The 23648-nt window shown below is 38.6% G+C and overlaps 1 protein-coding gene across 5 annotated transcripts in view; it reads left to right on the top strand.

The window, feature by feature from the left end:
- The window catches only part of Adgrb3 (adhesion G protein-coupled receptor B3), a 721645-nt gene that overhangs the window by 337425 nt on the left and 360572 nt on the right, over positions 1-23648 (top strand). For all 5 annotated transcript variants that reach the window (XM_057752036.1, XM_057752035.1, XM_057752037.1 and 2 more), the window contains 2 exons: positions 18690-18758; positions 23039-23147. In XM_057752036.1, coding sequence (XP_057608019.1) covers positions 18690-18758; positions 23039-23147 — 178 coding nt within the window. The remainder of the gene's footprint in view (positions 1-18689; positions 18759-23038; positions 23148-23648) is intronic.

Below are 23648 nucleotides of genomic sequence, written 5' to 3'. Positions count from 1 at the left end.
TTCCTGTGGCCTCTTCCCTTTGTTCCCCCTTACATCTTGGTTAATTTGGACCCATGTTGCACACTGTTCTCCTATTAGCTTTCCTAGAACAGCTCTTGATATGTCAGCAGAGCTTCCAGGCTCCTTGAGGGACAGCCCTTTACCTTGCTGTCTAGTATGCTATGGATGATGTTCATTACCTCTGCTCCCATTCAGGCACAGCATCTTAGTCGCCTTAGCTACATTAGCTACTTACTGCTCTCCAGATGTGTGGCGTATTCTTGATTCTGTGACATTGTTTCCTCTGCTTCCACACTGCCTTAGTCTGTCTTGACCTTACAAATTATTCTGAGTCCTATGCGTCTCAGAAATCCATGGCATCTTCTCCCCTATGTCCCATTCCATCTTTGCACTCAAATGAGACTCTTCTTTTTTTTTAATACTTATTTATTTATTATGTATATACTGTCTGTGTGTATGCCTGAAGGCCATAAGAGGGCACCAGACCCCATTACAGATGGTTGAGAGCCACCATGTGGTTGCTGGGAATTGAACTCAGGACCTTTGGAAGAGCAGGCAATGCTCTTAACCTCTGAGCCATCTCTCCAGCCCAAATGAGACTCTTCTTGAGAAAAAAAAATTGTTGGACCCTAGGAAAGCCTCAGCCCATGACCCAAAATTAAGTTTAGTGTAGAATCTTGATTATAGAAGGAAGTTAACAAATAATTTGATTTAATTACAGTCAAACTAATAATCAAATAATTGTCTTTTGATTGCTTTCATACCTTGCCTCCTTCCCCACTAAAATTGGGAAATGACAGCCAAAGTTCAAAAGAAGATTAGGTAAAACTGTACACAAAAGTCACATTCTTTTGAATATTGTTAGATGCAGTATATTTAATTTGAAATGGCTAGCAATGCTGACAGGAACAAAGAAGAGCTGTTGAATGGACTTGATGTGTTGACGAAAGAGTATCACAATCACCCATGACAGATTAATCTTGGCTTAAAATCTATCCATGGAAATTTGTGTTAATCTGAATTTCTAAATGCCACGAAGACCTTGTGTTCTTAGATTTTATGTTTACTTCTTTAATAATTATAGTTTATGATCTGAAAAATCCATGGGAAGAAGTTTAATGAAAAATCCATAGAACTATTAACCTACCATTAAATATATAAACTATATAAATAATGGTTGTTGCCTTCGCCTTTCGGTTCATAGAAAACTTACTGCTTTTAATATAAGTAAGATATTTTCTCTCTGCACTTTTTGAAGTGTGTGTGTGTACTGTGTGTGGTGGAAGGTGTTCTGCATGCATGCATGTATGCATGTCTGTGCATCAAGTGTGTGCTACATCTATTCAAATTGTATTAAAATTAACAAGCAATAAATTTAACCTTAAAGCAAGTAAATTTCCCCTTTCAGCACTGTCTCATGGGTAACTGTTGCATATTAATGTCTATCATCAAAATGTGTATAATATCTAGTCTTCGGTTTTAATGCCAGAAATTTGAAACACAAGAGAGAAGCATCATAATATAACCAAGTAAATATTTTATGTGTTTATTAGTACTACAAACAAGACCTCACCAGCTCTTCAAGAGGAGAATTTAATATGGCACATGGCTGGCACACCCGGCCTCATCAACTGGTTTGTGAAAAAATAAAGCTCCTCATAAATCATGTTGTTTTTATCTTTGGATATGACTTTTAAACTATGCTTTTTCCTGGGTGAGATCACACACATGTTGTTTTTATCTTTGGATATGACTTTTAAACTATGCTTTTTCCTGGGTGAGATCACACACATGATCGCTTTGCATCTTTCTAACAAAGAAGAGCTGTGGAATGTAGATATTCTATAATATTTTTTGTTTTTCACTTTAAATCCCTCTTTAATTAATGAGACATTGAAATTGAAAAATATATGTTTATACGTCTTAGACTGAGATGATAAAGTATTCTTTTATTCTGTGAGTCAATAGACCATCTTCCAGAAGCCTTTTTCTCTCAAGTCCATTCTTCTCCAAGTCTGAACTCTTGGTCATAACTCCCAGAATACAGTAAGTCCTTTATGTGGCAGATCCTTGCCAAAATGACATAGATTCTTCAAGGTTTGGCTCATGGATAATTTCTTCTCAAAGGTCTACTCACCAACTTCTACCCATGAGGAGAATTTTTACCATTTTTTTGAACATTTGCAACTTTGTGAACATATTTTATGCAGCACTCACACATGACATTGTAGTAAGTGTTATGTCTGCCCTCAGGTATTAATTTTAACTTTATTGGAGATGAATATGTCTCTAAAGCTTTACTTAATGCTTGAAGCATAGCAGACACTCAAATGTTTGTTCAAATAAAAAAATGAATCAGGGCAATATTAATGTTTGGAAATTAATATGGTTTCTCATTCACAAAATAAAATGGCTCAAACAAATTCAGAGTCAGAAATGTCTTCATTTACAATTTTTTGCCATTGAAAATTTTACGCCAAGTCTAATTCTATCTATAGAGGACTGAGCTTGACCCCAAGTCCCACTTACCTGGAAGTAAAGGTCTAACAAAGTGAATACTTGAAACAGATATGTGTAAGCTCTTCTTTGATTTCATCTATTATCAATCTCAGAATTCCAAGGCACTTTCTTGTGTTTCTGTTATATCATTTCCTCATCCATAAAATGCAATATTAAGGTGTAAGACTATAGTTGATTTTCATTATTCTTGGAATTATATGTAACAATAGCAAGCAAGGAACTGACACTGAATCATTGGTCCCTCGTCAAATAGGGATTAGGTTTCTTTGAGAATCTAGTCACAACATTTTCATGAGTTGATCACACTAACATTGATTGTTGTGGCTTCCTGATGAAAGACACCCAGTTTAATTCATATTAGTGATACATGGATATTGGTATATTTAACACATGGCCTGCCTCTGTAAAGCACACTGTATGCTCCTTGCTCTTCAGATCACTGGGGAGCCCTTTATCACACCATGCTGTGGCCATTTAAACAGTGAAACTCTCTCTCTCTCTCTCTCTCTCTCTCTCTCTCTCTCTCTCTCTCTCTCTGTGTGTGTGTGTGTGTGTGTGTGTAGCATAGAATCACATAAACTATCCATAGGGCACTTTGTTCACAGCATGAGAAGGGAAACAAAGACTGAAGAGAGCATGCCCATATTAGACTCCAGATGGAAGCATGTGCTTCGGGAAATCAACATTGTGCACATCTCGAAACATGTCAGTGATCAACCATGATAACACTGTGTTGATTTGTAGATTACAGCTTCATTTTATTAAGTAAATAAATTAACGTAACATTTCAAGAGGTTATAAATAATTCAGATGGTCTCTGTCCTTTAGGATTGTGGTGACACTCAAAGTCCATCAGGCTAGATGCTGATTGACCACAGAGTGGGTGCACCATACTGCTTTTATTGTTAGTATTTTAATTTGCAATACAAACTTGAAGAGTAAGGCTTGCTCTCAGGCCTCCTCCCCATTTCCTATTTCCCTCCCCCTCCTCCCACACATCGCCCCCTCCCTGCACTCCACTCCCCCTTTCCCCACTCCTCTCCCCCTCCCCCCACTCCATTTCCCCTCCCTCTAGAGATTGAAGAGCAGTCCAAATTCCCTGCCCTGCGGGAAGTCCAAGGTCCTCCCACTTCTATCTAGGTCCAGGAAGGTGAGCATCCAAACAGGCTAGGCTCCCACAAAGCCAGTTCATGTATTAGGATCGAAACCTAGTGCCATTGTCCTTGACTTCTCATCAGCCTTCATTGTCCGCCATGTTCAGAGAGTCCAGTCTCAAGCCATGCTTATTCAGTCCCAGTCCAGCTGGCCTTGGTGGGCTCCCAATAGATCAGTTCCACTGTCACAGTGGGTGGGTGCACCCCTCATGGTCCTGACTTCCTTGCTCATGTTCTCCCTCCTTCTGCTCCTCATTTGGACCTTAAGAGCTCAGTCCGTTGCTCCAATTTGTGTCTCTGTCTCTATCTCCATCCATCGCCAGATGAAGGTTCTAAGGTGATATGAAAGATATTCATCAGTATGGCTATGGGATAGGGTCATTTCAGGTTCCCTCTCCTCAGTTGCCCAAGGTACTAGCTGGGGACATCTCCCTGGACACCTGCGAGCCCCTCTAGAGTCAAGTCTCTTGCCAACCCTAAAATGGCTCCCTTAATTAGGATATATATTTCTCTGCTCCCGTAGCCACCCTTTCTATATCCCAACCATCCCATTCCCCCAAGCTCCCCCCATCCTCCCCTTCTCATGTTTCTCACCCCATTTCCCCTTAGTCCCATGCCACCTCATCCGCAAGTTCCCAGTTTTTGCCCAGCAATCTTGTCTACTTCCCCTATCCAGGCGGATGACTATATGTTTTTATTTGGGTTCAACTTCTTATTTAGCTTCTCTAGGATCACAAATTATATGCTCAATGTCCTTTATTTATGGCTAGAAACCAATTATGGGTGAGTACATCCCATGTTCATCTTTTGGGGTCTGGGATACCTCACTCAGGATAGTGTTTTCTATTTCCATCCATTTGCATGCAAAATTCACGATGTCATTGTTTTTTTACCGCTGAGTAGTACTCTAATATGTATATATTCCACACTTTCTTCATCCATTCTTCCATTGAAGGGCATCTAGGTTGTTTCCAGGTTCTGGCTATTACAAACAATGCAATTTACAGCAGTATTTAATGAAATATCCAATTTTAAAGTAATGTTCACTTTATTATCTTTATGACATGCTGATATTATCTTTAGCACAGTTCTTTCTCTAGTCTTTGGCATGTCACTTGCTTAAGAAATTTACTTCTTAATTGTCGAGATTAAATAGGGGACTCTTACCTCAGGTTTTCAATGCCTTTATTAAATATAGATCATATTCTAAAGAAATGCATAATCTATTAATCAAAGAAATGTATTTAAAGGCGAGGTTCTGATTTAAATGAAATCAGACAGCTTTCATTGTTATCAGGCCTTGGTTCTTACTAGATGACTCATAGAGGAAAGAATTTTATTCAAGTATGGGTTTGAAGAAGTCTTGTTCATGTTTTAAAGAAATAGGAGGGACTAATTGCCTCACAGAAAGCCTTTCTTCTTTTTGAAAAGTGGTAAGAACCTCAGCATTTTCTAAGAATCAATGGATAGGTGTCTGTGCAAATTTGATTCCCGTGTTTGGAGTTCTTCAATCTCCTCTATATTCTTTGAATTATTGACCAGGATCTTTCTCTATCTTTTCCATTGGAGTTCTTTTCTGATCCTTGTTCACATACTAACCTGGTAAGTGAATAGGAAATGGGCAAAGGAAGAAGCAAGTACCACTGGACATCTACTGGGAACTTAGAGCACCATATAGAAAGAATGGGTTATGCCAGATAACTACACAAAACGGAGAAAGAGGAATTGGCAGGACAATATTTTATTGATTTTTATCGGGCTCTGAATTTTTTTCTGCTACCCTCTCTGCCTCTCCCCTCCCCTTCAGTCCTCCCCCAAGGACCCCATGCTCCCAGTTTACTCAGGAGATCTTGTCTTTTTCTACTTCCCATATAGATTAGATCTATGTATATCTCTCTTAGTGTCCTCATTGTTGTCTAAGTTCTCTGGGATTGTGATTTGTAGGCTGGTTTTCTTTGCTTTATACTAGTCTCCTCTCAGGTGGTCCTTTCTGCCTGGGTGCCAGGCCAGCTGGTACAAAAATGGCAGAAAAGGAGGACAATTTTTATAATACATTTCAAAGGTCAGTAAAGAAAGGCTATTCTGTCTTGGTAATGCATTGCTTCTTTTTATAAGTTTACCATATTTTTTCTGTAATTTTTTATCTCTTCTGTTTCATGGACATGGAGAGCACTGATGAGCAATCATATACGGGGGAGGATCTCTGAAGAGAAAAAGTACATTATCTCTTTAAGGATGTTAATTATTTCATTGATTGCCTTCCCATGTCTTGCGATGAATCCTCTTCTGAAGGAGTAGTCTCCCAGTGATTAGTAACATTAACCCTCAAAGGACAAGACAACAGAATACTCTAGTCCTTGGAGCCAATCAGAATGTCAAATCCCTACCCAAGTTCTGAGGTTGATTATATATATTTGAACAGAAAGAAGTAGCTTAATCTTAAGGAGGTTCAGTTGGGCCCTGGAACTTCTACCTTCTTATATGATAATTTCAATCTTAAGGGAATGCTGTGGTCCTTTTCTTTCTGGTATTATGACACAAACTCATAGGAGAAAAGGCCAGAGGTAACCACAAGAGAGGGATCTATCCTGCATGACCTGCAAGTCTAATAACTACTGTCCCTCCTGGATGAGAGGAGGAACAAACTCCCAAGGGCAAAAAGTACAGCAGTTAGGTAGGAGAGGAAAGACAGCACATGAATGTGAACCTACACATTCATGCAATCTATCTGCTAGTTGATGCCAGGAAATTATTGAAATAATTATTTTAATTTATATTAATTTTATAAATAAATGGAGTTCATTGTGACTTTTTATACATGCATACAACATATAACATTTACCTTCTCATTTACATTTCTTTTATCCTCTCTCTTGTCCCCTTTCTTTTACCAAATAACCCTGTTTTACTTTTATCTTTAAAAAAAAACTATTCTAGATTTCATATGTGAAAGAAAACGTGAATTCTGTCTTTCCAAATGTGGCCTATTTTGCATAGTATAATGATCCATGATATAATTCATTTTAATATCACTTATTTAAGGTGTGTGTGTGTGTATATGTGTGTGTGTGTGTGTGTGTGTTATAGGATGTGTGTGGAGGTCAGTGGAAACTTATAAGAATTGGTTCTCTCCTCTGTAGATCGTATGGATCAAATTTGGTCTTTCATGTCTTAGTAGCAAGTGCATTTACTCTCTGAACTATCTTGCTATCTCAATTTCTTTGTCTTTTGTGTCTAAATAATAATTTAGGCTGATTTTTAAAAGTACAATAAACATCATAATTTTATTCTTTCAGAATCTTCCATTCTTTTTCCTAAAAGTTAAGGTAATATTGAGATTTATGTGTTTTTCATTTACTATGAAAATTTGGTTTTCTGTTTTTTCAATTATTATTGGATGCTGTATTTCTTTGGTAGGGCTAACAGAACAAATATTCCAGAAATGTATCTCAGATTTGAAGGAAGGAGTTGACCACAGATTTGGTTTCAAGGATTTCTTTGGCTTGTAAATGTCAGCCTTCAATGAGCATCTTTTAATGCTCCTTATTTTTTTCTCTGCATGTGTATCTTGGTATCTCTGTGTTGTTAGTTTTTTTTTTTTAATAAGGATACTAGAGACCTACAGTAACCATGCTATTTTTCTTTAAACCTGAGTCCCCCATTGATCGAAGTATTTCTAAATAATCTCACATATGATCATCAAGTGTTAGGACTTCAATATATAAATCAGAAGGAAAAAGTACAATTCACCCCAGAGCAGGAAACCATGAAAACTTCTAAACACTGCGTTAGTGAGAACTCTATGCCAGGCAGCTTGTCCTATGACAAGTTGTACAGTGGCTGGCAGAAAACCAGATGTATGTTTTCTTACAATGCTGGCCCTCAAGCATCTTGGCCATGTCTGTCCAAAATTAAGGGACCATTCTTCCCTTTGCTTTCCTTGGGATTTAGAAAGAGAAAGGGGATAATTGATAAAGTGTGTCAAATGGTCCTTCAGCTTTGTTAAGCTGGCAGGCGTTGGATGATAGATCTGAAGCAGAAATTCAGCTAAGTGAGAGAAAGCAAGATGTCAATTTTTAAAGTTTTTTTTTGTGTGTGTGGGGAGTCTTGTTTCAAGAGGAATTAGGCCTAGTGAATGTGTGACATAAGCTACGTGTTAGAGTGGATGAATGCAGTATACATGATTTATACCATGTGACAGGTCCCATTCTTTCTATAGTAGGAAAATGGGGCTTGCTTAATGGTGATTCACAGTATTAGGCAATAGTCAGGCTGTGTCTAACCCTTCCATGGCTACAACTTGCGTGTTTTCTTTTTTTGCTTGCAGCCTTCAATGTTTAGGTTCTGATTAACTCGGGAACATGAGTTTTCTAACATTTTCAGTCTTTATTGTTTATGTATAATAAAGTCATGACATCAGAAGTCAGAGACATCAAAAATCTCTGGTAGCTTCCTGTTAAATTGGAGCCCTCTGATATTGGAATATCTCCTCACTCTGTGGTGAGTAGTCAAGGGTTGCTGTTGAGTCAGAGTCTGACACGTGAATTCAAGAATACATTTACAGACAAGAAGGGACCATTGTTAAGTAGCAGAATTGAGGATGGAAAGGATATTGTTAGAGAAAGGAGTATCCACAAGACCCAAGGTTTTGCTGTATTGGCTTTTGAATTTGTTGGACTTTTCCTGATTTGTTTAAATGAGTTTAAAAGAGGTAGACTCTTTACAAGATAGGTTCAAGACTATTGAGAAGAGGGTTGTCAAGATTAAAAGTTAACTGTGGTCGTACAGTTAGGTACCTTTAGACTCCCCACTGATGAAACAGATCTGCAGAGATTAGCAGACAAATGCCATCTTCACTGTGTACACAGAGCAGGGACTCAGTTAAATATGTGGACAGCATTGTAATCCAAAGAAATAAATTTCGACTTGTAGCCAGTTTGTGACTAGGGAAAATTTTAGGTACTAGATCTACTCTTATTATTATTATAATTTTGAATGACTCATACTTCCCCCCACCCAGTGAGAAGGAGCAGAAAAGTCAAAAAGATGTTTTGGGGAGGAATATTTATGATAACAAAATACAAAGATAAGGTGAACCCTGCCATAGCAGAGAAACAATCTATTCTAAAGGAATAAGCAAACCGGTATGCATAAATCTAGTAAAAGAAGGATGCACGGAGAAAAACTGAGACCCAGAACAGTCTTCTCAGAACATTCTGACCAGTTTTCACTTCTGCTGTTCATGGCATGTTGTCTGAAGAGGCATTTCCAGTCTTTTAATGGTTCACAGAAGTATGTTGTCTGATCCAAGATGCTGAACTCATTTTTAAAGGTATTTTTATTAGTTGTTTGGCAGTTTTCATACAATGTGTTTTGATCATATTCACCTCTCATCCCCCGACTCTTCCGAGATTCCCTACTCCTTTCCCTACCCATCCAACTTTGTATCCTTTTCCCTTTTTAACCCATCAAGATGAATGTGTGCTGCCCATGAAATGTGGCTTCCTGTTGGAGTGAGTGTTGGTTTACCAGGAGTCACACCCTTTGGGAAAACGCACCCTCCTCCCAGCAGCTAACGGTTGGCAATAACAGCTTCATGGTGGGAATACATACGCAAGCCTCCTCTTCATGCTAGGCTTTTGACTGGATTGAGCGTGCACAACTCTTGTGCATGCTGTTACAACTGCTGTGAGTCCACGTGTGCAGCTGCCTTATGATATCGAGAATACAGTAAGCCATTGTCATTTACTGTCTCAGGCTCTTACAGTCTCTCTGTCCCCTTCCTGCACTGATTCTTGAGCTTTGGGAAGAAACAGTGCAGCATCTGTATTACATTTAGAGGAGAGCATTCTGCAGTCACTTATTCTTGGCTGCTGAGCTCTTTTGGCACAGGATTGTGCAAGAATGTCATGTCATATATGTGACTTACGCTGTGTTTACAGGTATCATTTTTTCTCTAGGTAGAGGAGTGGTATAACTGGAGGTTTCTCTCCTGCATTCCACTTCCCAATAACCACTCTGAGGCTTAATATTAATTACAAATTGTTTGGTAAATGGCTTAGGCTTATTACTAACTAACTTTTTCATCTTAAATTAACCCATTTCTAAATATCTACACATTGCCACGTACCCTGTGGCTTAACAGTAATGTTTTGACATCTTACGCCTTTGGCGACTGCTGGCATCTTCCTGACTCTGCCTTTCTTCTCTTTGTAACTCTATTTGGATTTCCTGCCTGGCTCTATTGTGCCTAACTATTGGCCAAATAACCTTCTTTATTAGCCAATGATAGTAAAATATATTCACAGCATAAAGAGAGACATCCCACATCACAGTGGAGTTTGCTTAATGTGTGACCCCCATTGTTTGAATGTAGTTATGCTTCCCTAAATCCCTAGTGCAACAGGGATTGAAATGTGTTCTTCCCCTCCTTGCAGCTCTCTCTACATATTTTCTGGTTACCTGGATGGTTTAGATTCTCTAAGTATCTTTACTTAAGGAAGAGTGCTTCCATGTCTTGATTTTGTAATTATTTTGTCTACACTGACTATTGACAGTTTATCTTATTGGCTGTTCTGCCATGCTGCCAACAGGTGAATAATCAATATACTATAATTAGCCATGTAAGTGTCACTCACTTTCTTACTTTTCATTCTTAAATGAAGACTGGGAAAGCAGTACCAAGCATATGCCCTAAAGCCCCAATAATTCAATATCCCCTTCTTTCGCTTCATTTCATCCCATCTGCAGCATCTCAGAGGTCGACTTACTATGCTAACTCTTACCAGAGCCTTTGGTCCCAAACTTATCCCAAAGAGACTGGTAGCATCATCTAAACTCTGCTGATTGAAACTATTAAGAACCTCTACAGGCTAAGTTGTCTTGCTTCATAGCAGAGAAAAAAACATAGTGAATCACAGCCAGTGTATCCCAGAGCAACACCCTTCTGCTGGTTACAAAATGAGTCAGAGTTTCCGTGAGGATGCAACTAAAAGAAGGCTTGTTGTTTTCATCTAAACCAGCACATATTGAGAGAGGGATGTCAACAGTCTGCTCTCCAAGTATTCCAGGTCTGAAAATTTGATGTGGCCTAGCAGGGACAGCCAGGCCTGATATTGGAGACCTAAGCCCACAACTATAAGGTCAGGTCATCCTGGAAGCTTTAGACCCTAGCGCTAGGTACCCCACACCCTCAGATTAGCTCAGCCTTTTTCATGTGCTTAATTTCTTTCTCTGAATCATATGGTCCATATGCATTCAGCCCTAACACCTACTCTAGGATGATTTGGATGATAGTCTCTGGTCTTTCTGAGTCCTTGCTAGCTTCTAGTTGCCCAAAGCCAGTAGATATCCTGCTTGAATAGATACTCTGCATAAAACTCTAATGCACAGTATGATTTATTCAGTCCAGTCAAGTCTAAATTATTTAGGTTACTTGCCTGCTACAAAATCTACATACGTAGTTCAGGCCACACTTGAGGGATTGTTCACTTAAAAACAAATAATGTAAGAACACTCAAATTGATCCATACCATAATGTTGCCTGAAATCAATTCCTTTTCTACATAATTTCCACAACAGGGGATCAAGAAGTAATGTCACACATCACAAGGAATCAACAGAGCCTGCATTAGTCTATATTGTAGCTGTGTTCCTAGATGTGATGCATATGCTCTCCCATGAGCAGCCAAGTTTGGAAAAAAATGAATTCTATTGTACTGTATCTTCTTTTGCCTTCGGGTATTTGCCTAGCTGAAGAACAGTCTGTGTGCCTTGGAATTAATTTCACCCGTGGATCAGCTTCCAAGTGTGTTTTATTCTATCACCTGTCACTCTGGCCTCTCGTCCTCCCTTACCTAGCTCATTTACTATTCTTCCTAGTAGACTTATCTCCAGTGTTTAACCTTGACTTTACCTATTCAACTCTATTCTTGATATCCATATTCTTTATCCCAAAGGGCTCCTGTTTTCAACTATGACTAATTATTCGTATTACTTTTGTCTCTTGAGATTTAGACTTAAGTCAAAGTGTCTCCTGGGCCTCTTCACTTGGCTGCACTGTAGAATCTTAATGTTCAACCAGATCGAAAAAAAAAAAAAAAAAAAAAAAAAAAAAAAAAAAACCAAAAAACCTCTCTCTCACTCTCTCTCTCTCTTTCTTGTGCAGGTATTTCTCATGCTGGGTGCAGCGTGTGTAGTTTCACTCTAAATCTAGGTATTCTGAGCCAGAAACCAAAGAGGAATGTTTGATTCTCTGCCTTCTCCCCTGTGCAATCTGTCATCTTGTGTTTCTGTGCACCAAGCTGCTACCTTCTCTACCCTCAGCAATTGAAAGTATTTTATGATCGCTGTTTTTACTTTCACTGTACTTCACTTGCTATGCTATGCAGCTTCCAAAAGCAGACTTTTATTTTTAACTTGCAGATAACCATTGTGAGTTGATGACTCCACCTTACCTGACCCTTGACCTTTTCAATCTTTATGAATAGTATTGTCTACTCTACCCAGCCTATTCAAGACCAGTTTATAAATATCATGTCATTCTTTCTCTTTCTAAAAATTGCTTAGATAGCTTTTATTCATGATGTGTGTACTCTCTTTCTCTTCCCACTTATATTTAGGGGCAAATTATCAATTTAAAAGTATCTTCTCATCATGATGGTCTCAGGTTAGATATCACATACAGATAAACGTTTTCTTCCTAAACTAATAACCCCCCACGAAACACACCCTTTCTCTGTCTCTCTGTCTCTCCACACAAAGTTTCTCATGTCCTCCTACCTGTTCATCCCCCCCTCTTACATTTGCTCTCCCTTTTCCTGCTGACACTCTCATTCTCCCCTACCTGTTCATCCCTCTCCACGCTTTCTCTTTTCCCCCCTGCCATTCATATCTCTCTATAATCTACTATATTTTAACCTCTCTTTGTCCATTTAGGCTGTTTCAGCAAAATAGGAAAGAAAATGAGCTTATTTTTCTTCTAATACGTAGATTAGATGAAGTCCAAGATGAGCTACAGGAAGTTCATTTGTCCTGTGGAGATTCCTCTATCTTCCAATATGACACCTTATTATGACATTCTCCCAAAGGGAAGAATGCTATGCCCTCACATGGTTGAGGTGGCAGGCTAAGGTAGCAATGTTCTGCCTAAAGCATCTGGTTTAAGACTCTTAATTTCTTTGAAACAGTAGGAGCCGTGCTCAATCACCACCAAATGGTAGGATCTCAAAGTGCCCTTCCATCAGCAACATTTAAATCTTGTAATTTAATCCATTGTAATTACTAGTTGAACTAATTTTCTTTGTTTATTTATTTTTACTGCTGAGAATCGAAATCAGGGCTTTGGATAGCCTAGTTAAGCACTTTCCCACTGTCTTATATACCTGTCTTAGTTATGTTCTCATTGTTGGGATAAAATAACTCAACAAAAGCAAGAAAAGGTTTATTCTAGATGATAGTGCCAGAGGTATATAATCCCTCATGGGAGGGGAAGCAAAAGAACAGTTAAGGGAGCTACAGTGTAGGGGCAGGAGACTCTCTAGTCATATTGCATCCCCACTCAGGAAGCAGAGCATGAAGAGGAGGCCTCAAGATCTATGCCCAATGACCCACTTCATCCAGTGAGGCGCCAGTATCCCAACCTTCCCAAACAGCACTGTCAACTGGAGACAAGTATACAAACATTTTAACCCATAGCAGGCCTTTTACATTCAAGCCACAACAACCCTAGTCTTAAAGTAATCATTTCAAATTCACTTATTGATTTACTGACTCCATTCATGCACTGGATTTTAGGATGGATGAGTTCAGGACTCCACGTGTCTTGTTGACTCGTTCCAGTCCCCAGGACACTAGGGGATATAGAAAAAGAAACCTCTCTTTATACTTCTTGCAAAAGTAAATATACTTCCAATTATTTTCTCACCTTTCCATTACTATATCCTTTTTTCCTTTGACCCCCCCCCAAAAAAAAAGCCACTGTGTTAGGCAGAAAAGCATATTTAATGATATCCTTATCTTCCATCTTCGGCCCCATACACTGTGATATCTGTGCCGTACTTTTATAATTCTCTATATGCATTCCTTTGCTGAGAAAACAGTACACATTCTCCAAATGCATCTGTAAGACAAAGCGTATTATTGGTAGAGATGCACAGCAAGGTTCCCTGTGTTTAGCATAGGTGCTGTATTGGAAGTTGTTGCTTCTTTTACTGTAAATACTGTATTTAGACATCCTTGTCACCAGAATTATTAGAGAAGAACATGGGCCCTAGGAACTCTAATAAGCAAAGCTTGAGCACTCGTCCACGATAGATCAATTAAACAGAAAAACAAAGAAAACAAAAACATGAAAAGCACATAACGCTAGGCCTTTAATATGGCTGTATTAGGAAGAGGCACGAAGAGTTCCAGAAAACATCTTAAGTCCCAAGTCTATCTCCAGTGCCCGGAAATGAGATCAATGTTTAAATGAAGAACCAAGGATATCACATCTAAACAGTCCCAGGCTGGGTGGTGGTGGCGCACACCTTTAATCCCAGCACTTGGGAGGCACACGCCTTTAATCCCAGCACTTGGGAGGCAGAGGCAGGCGGATCTCTGTGAGTTCGAGAACAGCCTGGTCTACAAGAGCTAGTTTCAGGACAGGCTCCAAAACCACAGAGAAACCCTGTCTTGAAAAAAAGAAAAAGCAAAATAATAATAATAATAATAATAATAATAAAATAAAATTAAACAGTCCTAGGCAAGGTGTGGGTTCACCATTGACTTGTCATTATCTGAATTTCAGTCTCAACCTGTAAGGTAATCAGCTATTTGAGATTTTTTTTTCAGGGAAACAAGTTTCCCTCTGGTTGGTACTCTTTCTTTTTTCCAGCATGAGATTCCTTTGGAAAATTCCCATTTCTTTCAGGATCCGGTGTTTCAATAGTCTCATAATCAGATTGAGAGACACGGGTGTCTCTTCTAGGCCAGTTATAACATAAAGAACAGGAAACAGGCTTATAATCTATATTTATCTATAAACAAAGTTATAGTTTGGGAGAATGACTAAGACTCATACACCTGGCTTATAGACAAACTATAGGGCAGAACAGCGAAAGGGAAAATGAGGAGAGCAGGAGTCTACATCACTCCCGGCTTTGCAGCTATCACCCAGTCTCTAGGTTGGCAATGAATGGTTTACCCTACACTACTCATCTTTATAATAATGATAACACCTTCTTCCTGGTCATTAAGCTTTCCTAGAGTTATTGCAACACTCCTGAACAGAGCCAACAAAATGTATCAGATCTTTACCCCTACATTACAGGGTCTTCTCCTTTCTGGGTTATCTTTGCCCTTTGTAGTCTAAACATTTTGCTCCTGAGTTAAGATGGAGGAGAACATTTCCTGTGACTTGGGGTCATCAAGTCCTTAGCCTAATCTACATTTCAATTTTCATACAACTAGAACCTTCAAGATTCTGTCATGTGTTAAACAAATTGATATATGTCCCATTAGAAATCTGCCAAGTAGAAGCTAATCCAAAGTACAGCAAGATTATAGGCCACAAAATGAAATGAAATGAAAAAAATGTTCTTTTTGTTCTTTTCTGTTCTGGGACTTTGCCTTTGATCGCCACAGAGATGTTTATGTTTCTCTATCCATGATGCATTTAGTTCTCTGTCTTCTTACCAAGAAAACACAGTCATACCTGTTTGACCTTTGTGTCCAACAGCCATTTGGTACAGCACCTCTAACAAAACAGACCTCTGGGAATCACTACACTGTACAAAACCCATCTTACCAGGTTTATTCTGTGAAAAGAGAGATAGCTATTGAAAACTTACGAGCTAAAGTCAGTATTTAATTGGTTCTGTTTTCGCTCTTGCTGCAAGAGGTAGAGACCTTCAAACGGGGTAGAGATGAGCTTGGAAGTCTTTACCAACATGGTAACTATGCGTTAACCATAATGTAGTAGTAAATACGATTTATGTAGCAAATCATAAAAAAGATAATATGGAAGAAATGTTATCATAAAAGACAATATATTTAACAGGTTCTATGCAATAGGAATAGTGTTATAAATTACCTCCAAAATTCATTTAACTCTTCCAGGTGGCCTTTACAGATTAGAGAAATAAAGTGGAACAGGACCTTGTAATTAAAAGAAAACATTAAAAGGGAAATTTTAGTATATATCTGCTTCTTTAGTTTTTGTACCACTGAGACTCTGCCAAGGACTTTAAGTTTTTGAAATAAGTCTAAGACATGGGATCAGTGTGTTAAAGCATTAATGTTATCAGAGCCCACAGAAACCACACTAGCAGGATCAGCCCTATGCCAGCCCAGTCTAGAGTAGGGAGAGGCATACACACGGACCCTAAAAGAAAAGGCTACTATGTGATACATATCAGGGACAGACATACAGGATCGGATTCATTAATCACCAAAAGAAGAATATCTATAGGGTGCAAGGGCACTTAGTGAATACTGTGAAAGTTGAGTCTTCAGACTACTCAGGAGTCATTCACGTGTCCAGAAACGTTACCAGTCTGCTCCTACAAACATTGTCTTGTTTGATGTGTCCCATTCTGTTAGCCTGTTCATGTATGACAAGTCATAGTGGATTAAAACATATAACCGAATTCAATACACATGTTTTTAAGTGCATTTGATACAACCAGGATTCTGACAACAAAGTTACTGTCAGTTCAGAAGACTGGTGCTGATTCTTATTTGCAAATCCAAGGCATTATGACTTTGTAACACCTTCCTTTACTTTTGAACATTACTAGGCATCTTCTTTGGGCAAATGTTAAGGATAAACTGATGCACAAAAAAAGATTCACTCTGCCCAAAGATGCCTTCCACCACGTGACTCCAGACAATGACTGAAGCTTCACTTGTCTCACTGTGTCCTACATGGCCCGCATTAGTCAGAAAATGGCTGTTGATTATTCTGAAATACGATCAGCTATGAGATCACAGGGGAACTTTAATCTGAGCTGCCTTCCTATTCTGATTCAATAAAGGCCCATTTATTGTTCCTGAAAAATAATACAAAGTGTTTTCTCTACTCTGTGCTGGCTTGGTTTAAGATTTGGATTAATAATTCATGCTTTTATGTTTGTCCCTTGGTTATTTAAAAAAAAGAGAAAGAAAAGAGAACACTGAATTCATTATTTTCATCAAGAAATTGTGTGTGTGTGCAGCGGCCTTCATGTATAGCAAGAAGTCACTGACCTACTGTCAGGAAAACATGCTTTGGGAAGTGTTTTTCCAGAAATGGAGATGCATTTGCACAAATTGCTTCCCTTTTTCTCTTGGCGTCTCTTGTTAGCAGCAGAATGCATTTCACATTATAGCTGGAGGTGTTAAGATACAGACCAAGGTCAAGGACCTCAACATAGCCATCTTGCATGCACAGGGATGAAACCTACAGCATTTACCTCATTAGCTTCCTGTCCCCTCCCGAGTTAACCAGCCATAGGCAATTGGAGAACTCTGAAGGTTAATTCTTTCTGCCCATAGGTAGAGTTACAGCTCAGTGGACTAAGCCCTTAAAATGTTAACACTCCAAGCAAGAAATTTTAAGTGGTAAAAATGGCAGGTAGTACAGAGAGGTTAAATGCGTTGAAAATGAGTTTAAAGCAGACTTACCGCCTCCCCCTGCCCCCAGCAGCTGCATAAAATAGTTTAAAACTTTTACAGAGGTTATAACTCGAAACATGTTTCAGCCATGTAATTGCCAGGAACTGTTAAAATAAATAGCACAAATAGGGCAATTAAATATAGATACTAACAGCTTCAAACCACAGCAGAGGAAAGAAGCAGCCTTGTTTTTCCATCTAAAAACACCCAGGTGACGTTATTTGGAAAGAGAGCAAATGCTTGTTTTGAAAAGCTGTATATAGAAAAGAGAAACAAAACTGACAAATTAATATCATTTCTTCCCACGGGGGAGTCCTGCCCTAAGCTAATGAGCGAGTCAGCGAGCTGCAATGTTCCTGCTTAATCCCCTACAGACCAGTTTAGATAGGACACAACGAAGGACACAGCCAATCAGCCGCTGTCTGGGTATCATGTCTCTGCTGGACACTGTGTAGGTCTCAGGTCAACCACTAAGAGGCACCCTTAGCTCTTCTTCAGACTCCTGTATCTTGATGGCACAGCATACGGTGAGAACCCAGGCAAGTCTTTCTGGTGACATCTCACATAGGAAATCATCAGTGGCAGGACTGAGTTGAGTGCAGTAGTCAGGGTGCTCACGGTAAATGAAAAATGAACCTCAGAATGAGCTCGTCTGCCTGAAAAGAGAAAACCAGACAGTCATTTGCATAATTATAGATGAAGATAAAACCAATAAGTCTTTGTTAGCACTGAGGGTACTGGTAAGGATTTGGGCAAGTTACATGCTGACCTATTCAAAGAAGTCAGATAAAAGCTAGTGATTCAAAAATCATTTAGATTTATTACGCATTGTTACATGTGCTCTTTGCTAGAAATTTTGAATGTTTCTTTACTCTTTTCAATAGATAGTTGGAAAGCAAAAATACAATAATCAGGAAGGACAGAATAAGAATGTCAACTGAGGGGGCCTATCTAGTGAGGCTTGCCCATCATCATAGTCTTACTACACTGTTATTAGAAACAATGAAATAGTGGCCCCGGTTTGCAGTTCACAGGATATCTTGCGGTTGATGAGTACGAGCGACTTCTTTAGAGAAGGTAAATTCCATTCGCAAGGAATAATTGTATAATGATATTATGAGTATAATATAGGTGACAGTGGAATAAATCATTGTGAACAAAAAGTGTTTTACCTATTCTGGTTACTTCTGGGATGCAGATGGGAAATATGTAGAGACCTTAGAATCATGTTGCTAAAATGACTCCTTAAAAATCAAGAATGTGTCAGAATGTAGAGAAATGCTGCGGATATTCATGCCATGTAACCTTTCCAAACAGGTGTTGTTGCAAAGCACATTCTCACATACAAATCCTAAACTTTTTATCCAATTTAATTTTCAGAACTTCTTTCAAATAGTTAGCAACCTTCTAGATGAAGAAAACAAGGAGAAGTGGGAAGACGCCCAGCAGGTAAGGTTGAGATTGTCTTAGAATTTATGATGAAGTTGACTAGATGCATAAAATACATGAAAAGCCTATAGTTTGATTCTCCAAGAGTATAAAAGGATTTTAGAAATCATTATAAGTGAAAACACATTAATTTTACAGAAATCAGTTCATGTTTTAAAATATCAGCCCATGGGAGGGATTTTGTGTACACATATGGTGGGGGGAGAAGGATGTTTATCTAATTTGCAACTTCAAGAAACTAATATGTGACAGCTTTCTAGTTTAACACTAGACCTCTATCTGGTTTTAGATAATGGGAGAACAAGGCAACCTAATAGCATAGATCTCAATACAAGTGCTGTGCTATTTGCTATTGAGGAAATCAATTGCAAGGAATTCATGCTTCACAGAATCTGCCTCATGTGTACAGATGTGAATTCTTGTTCAGAAAAGAGTTGTGAGCATCAACTCGCGTGCATACTCGTGTTCAGACTATCCTTACTGTAGTGACTTAGGTCCTTCAAAATTGTCTTGTCCTGTCATCTTATCCTAACTGTAAGACTTTTTTTTTCCCCTAAAATGGAGATGCTTTCCAGGATAACAGGGGGGAAGTATAGATTTTAAATTACCATGGAAATGTACTATAACTGAGCATGAAATTGCTTTAAGTTTATCCTTGACTCTGGTCAAAAAAAAAAAAATCCCAACATTAAGGAACTCCAGAAAAACAGAATGAGCATTTACTGAAGTTCATGTAAACTATCCACATCCTTTCTCATTTCTAACCACATCTGAGGCCTTCAGAAGTGAAACATGCCCCTTATTTCAGCTATGATCGAAAACCCGCAAATAGCACAGCATGCTCAGCCTCATTATCAGGTACCAACTCTGTGCTTCTGCCCAATGCCAGGGGAAAATCACCTTTTATTTTAAAAGCTTGGCCTTTTTCTGCTCCTTTGAATTATACACTTGGCCTTGGCCTTCGCCTAGAGGGCAGCATTGTTCCCTAACTGTAAGGAGGTGGTGTCTTCACACAGAATACAGCTGTTGTAGCAGAGCATATCTTTCTAGAAAGCTATTAATTACGGGTATATTTAGAATGGATGTATGATTCTCTATTTAAAACCAGGCTGCAGTTCCTCACATGGTGTTCTTTATCAGGAGGTCACAACTTGAGCAAACAATGAATGGTATCATGCATTCTTATCAATGGAAAAAGCATGAATCCCTAATTTGAGATTGGTTCTTTTTTTAAAATACATTTTTTTAGTTCAAATGATCATTAATGATATTTCAAAATGACAGTGGGAAATTTTAAAGGAAGCTATTTTGTAGCTTTTACTGTGGTTATCATCATTACAGCCACATGGTGAACATGAGTGGCACAAAAGGTGACTTCTTTTAAAAAAGGGCAGGGTTAAATTCTACCAAAAATAATCCTTCTGACCCCTCTTTATCTTATAGAGGTAGACTTAACAAAAGTAGACCTGCAAATAAATCTTTGCATAAATGTAGAAAACTAAACAAGTAACTCTGTTATCAGAATCTTACAAACAGCATGTACATTTCTGAAAAATACAGCCATCCAGAGCCCACTGGCTAGCTATCAATCTGAGTTAAAAAGATTTCAGTGGTATTTAGATAAAAACTCTTACTGAAAACATAGCCTACTGAAGTGAAAGAGGAATGTACTTTATAACAATATACCACACACATACATAGACATTGTGGCAGGTGTTGACGGTAGATTTAAGTGATGTAATTTTTTTTCTAAACTCTATATAAGGAAGTCCACTCTCATGTCACTGTCTCACGAGGGTGCAAACTGCATCCGGTTAACTAAATTCAGCTGGTGTCTATTATGTAAACAACACTGCTATCACCTGCTATCAATAGCTGTTCTGCAGCAAGTAGAGAAGCAGCTTGTTTCACTAAAGTTCCTATAACCAGAAAACTGTGAAATACTTACCATGAGGCCCTTATCAAAACAGCTTGCCAATTCCATGCTCTATAATATTTGGCAAACAGTAATTAAAAACTAGACCCTTGCTAACATGAAAAGGCCCGCAACCATGATGGAAGACAGTGAAGAGCTTAGTTTTGAACAAGCATGAAGTCAGAGGGCACACGGATGACAAGCAGCCACATAGACTGGAGCCCTGCCTCCTTTAGAGAGGCACAAGGCACAGCACCACATGTGTCTTCGGGCTAAACAGTTGCGCGTCCTGCAGTAGGGACTTTCACTGGCTTCTGTCATACATGCATCATCTTGGTAATTGCGCCATCTATCTTCTTGCTAATTGGCTTTCTCCAAAGGAAAATAAGCTTCTCTAACCTTCCAAATGCTATGCAATTTGGAACTGGGAGACAGTTTTGAAACTTGAACCCCAAGTTTCTGTGGCCATTGATTTAGGCCCTGTACTCTCAAAAGACACAGAGGGACAGAAACACCAACTACCAACTTCCCTGATGTTTTCATTTTAAAGCGAGAAATTATTGGATCTCTAAGATGGCAGGAACTTTTTTTTTTTTCAGTTTAGAAAGACTTGCCAAAGTTTCAAGGAGCCTGTATGAGCCTTACTTACCTTTACTAGTTTTCTAAAGCAAACACTTTAAGGAAGTGGAAGGAAAGGAAATTGAGGTGCTGTGTTCAAGAGTGAAAGTTAAGTCTCTTGTTTTTAATTTGCCGTCATCCCTCTGAGAGACAGGAAGTTCACACAAGGAAATAAACAGGACACAGTAGAATCAGGAAGCTTTCGAGCACATAGAAACGTCAGCCGTGACTGTCTAACGGGGCTGATCACTTCAGAATTCCTATTTAATTAATAAATGTATAGGTGAGAAAAAGACTGACCGCCTAAATATTTCTGATGTTAAATGCTGCAGTTTTCTGTGGAATATGTGTATATATAGATGGATAAATTAATTTCATATATATGCCATGTTTGATTTCTAGAATAAACAAAATGCACATATAGATTTACAGCCCTTCCTGTTAATCCCTTTCCTAATCCACTTTGGGTACCAGATAAAGATGGAAGTTACAAAATACATCCCACACTAGCTCAGACTTACATATAATAAAGGGTTATTCATTTGGGGGTAGACTCACAGATCATAGTCCTCTGCATGAGTGGGGCACAGGAACTGAATCCAGAAGCAGGTAGAGAGAGAGAGTGAGTGTACACTTTACATTGACATTTATATTATAAGAAGCCACGCCCAGGCGGACTGGTATCTTAAAGGCTACTGGCTAAAGGAATTCCTACAGCACCTCACAGCTCTTGCCTTATGCTGTCCAGCAAATCAGGTCTCTTCCTCTCCTGTTTGGGAATTTATAAAATAGAGTAGCTGGAACTCGAAGCACATAATTTTCCCATTTAGATGCAGCAGTGATGCAAATGCTTACATGGGATGGAATGTATATATGTTCTTGGATGTCTTTGTTGTTACTTACGCTAAGAGCTTTTGCCAGGTTATGGTATGGCTGAGAAAACCAGTCCTTTTGTGTGTGCGGTGCTGTTGGTGGGCACACTCAGAGTGTGGGCATAACTTGACTTGCTATTAGGCAGACACATAGGTAACTGGGGAGATGGGTGGAAAACATATAGATGACAGATGAGAGAATAGAGAGATTCTGCCTCCATTATTAGCAGACTTACATAATGACTTTAGCTACATTATTAGCCTCTTTGAGATTCTATTTTTAGCCTACAATAAGTATAAAAAGGTTTGTTTCCTTCGTGTACACTTGTAAATTATTTATATTATAGCTATGATTAGAATCCTATAATTATTGCTATTGTTGTTCATATAATGACTAGGACAATTATTAGAAGTGAATGTTTCTCACAAGGTATTGACTATCCAAGGATTTACTATTTTTAAATGTCTTCATGATAGCAGTAATATTCGTATTTTTCTTCTCGTGTTCTCCATATAGATATTAAGCTAAAACCGATAAATCCAATTTCAGTGTGTTATTATTAATCCATGGGTTTTATGAAAAATAAAATGATGATATTTGTGTGTGGACAATCTACAAGACATTTTAAGTTTTCTTGAGCTTCTGCATAGATTAATTAGTGTATCATGTCACTTCCAAAGCTCTGGCTGTGTGACATCTGGTATCAGAATCAACTATTAATTTAAAAGCTAGCAGATGATTCCAGTTGTAGACATTTCTCCAAATGAAGCAGAACTCAATAGTGTTTTCATTATGTAAGGATGTCGTGCTTTCTCGTTCTATATTCCTTTATGTGGTCTTTTCATCTAGTATAACTTGCACTTATTTTTTCCAGATTTATCCAGGCTCAATAGAGTTAATGCAGGTGATTGAAGATTTTATACACATTGTTGGATTGGGGATGATGGACTTTCAAAACTCATACCTAATGACTGGAAATGTAGGTAAGAAATAGGAGTATTACTCGAAATTTTACTGAAATTAAATGCCAGAGTTTGCAGCACACATTTTCAAATGTCATGTCTTTATTCAAGGCTTTAGGTGTATGTGGAGGCAGACACTGTGGAAATCCAATGGCTGTGTGTTAGGTAGACCAAGTCCCGTGTACATTAAGTGTGTAACTCTGTTTAAATAATACCATGACATGACTTTCCTTAGGGAGAGATGAGAAAACATCTGCTCACCCAAGGTAGGGCACTCACTGCAGAACAAAGCAATATTATGTTATCCAAATCCAATCTGGGTAACGAGTATGTTTCCTAGATCTACTTCTAAGAGCCTACATAAGGGATTACTTATAAGAGCCTGGCTAATCCAAAGGCTGCTGCCTCACTGAATGACCTACCCCTGTGTAGATGACAATTTACAAAAGCACCTTGCCTAGTTTCCTACCCAAACTACACACAATTCCACCCAAAGGTCTCCTCTCTCCCCAATTGTTTACT

Source organism: Chionomys nivalis, chromosome 19, assembly GCF_950005125.1.
Source record: "Chionomys nivalis chromosome 19, mChiNiv1.1, whole genome shotgun sequence".
Classification (NCBI taxonomy): Eukaryota; Metazoa; Chordata; class Mammalia; order Rodentia; family Cricetidae; genus Chionomys; species Chionomys nivalis.
Note: the sequence above shows the minus strand (reverse complement) of the source record. Positions and strands in the feature narration are given on the sequence as shown.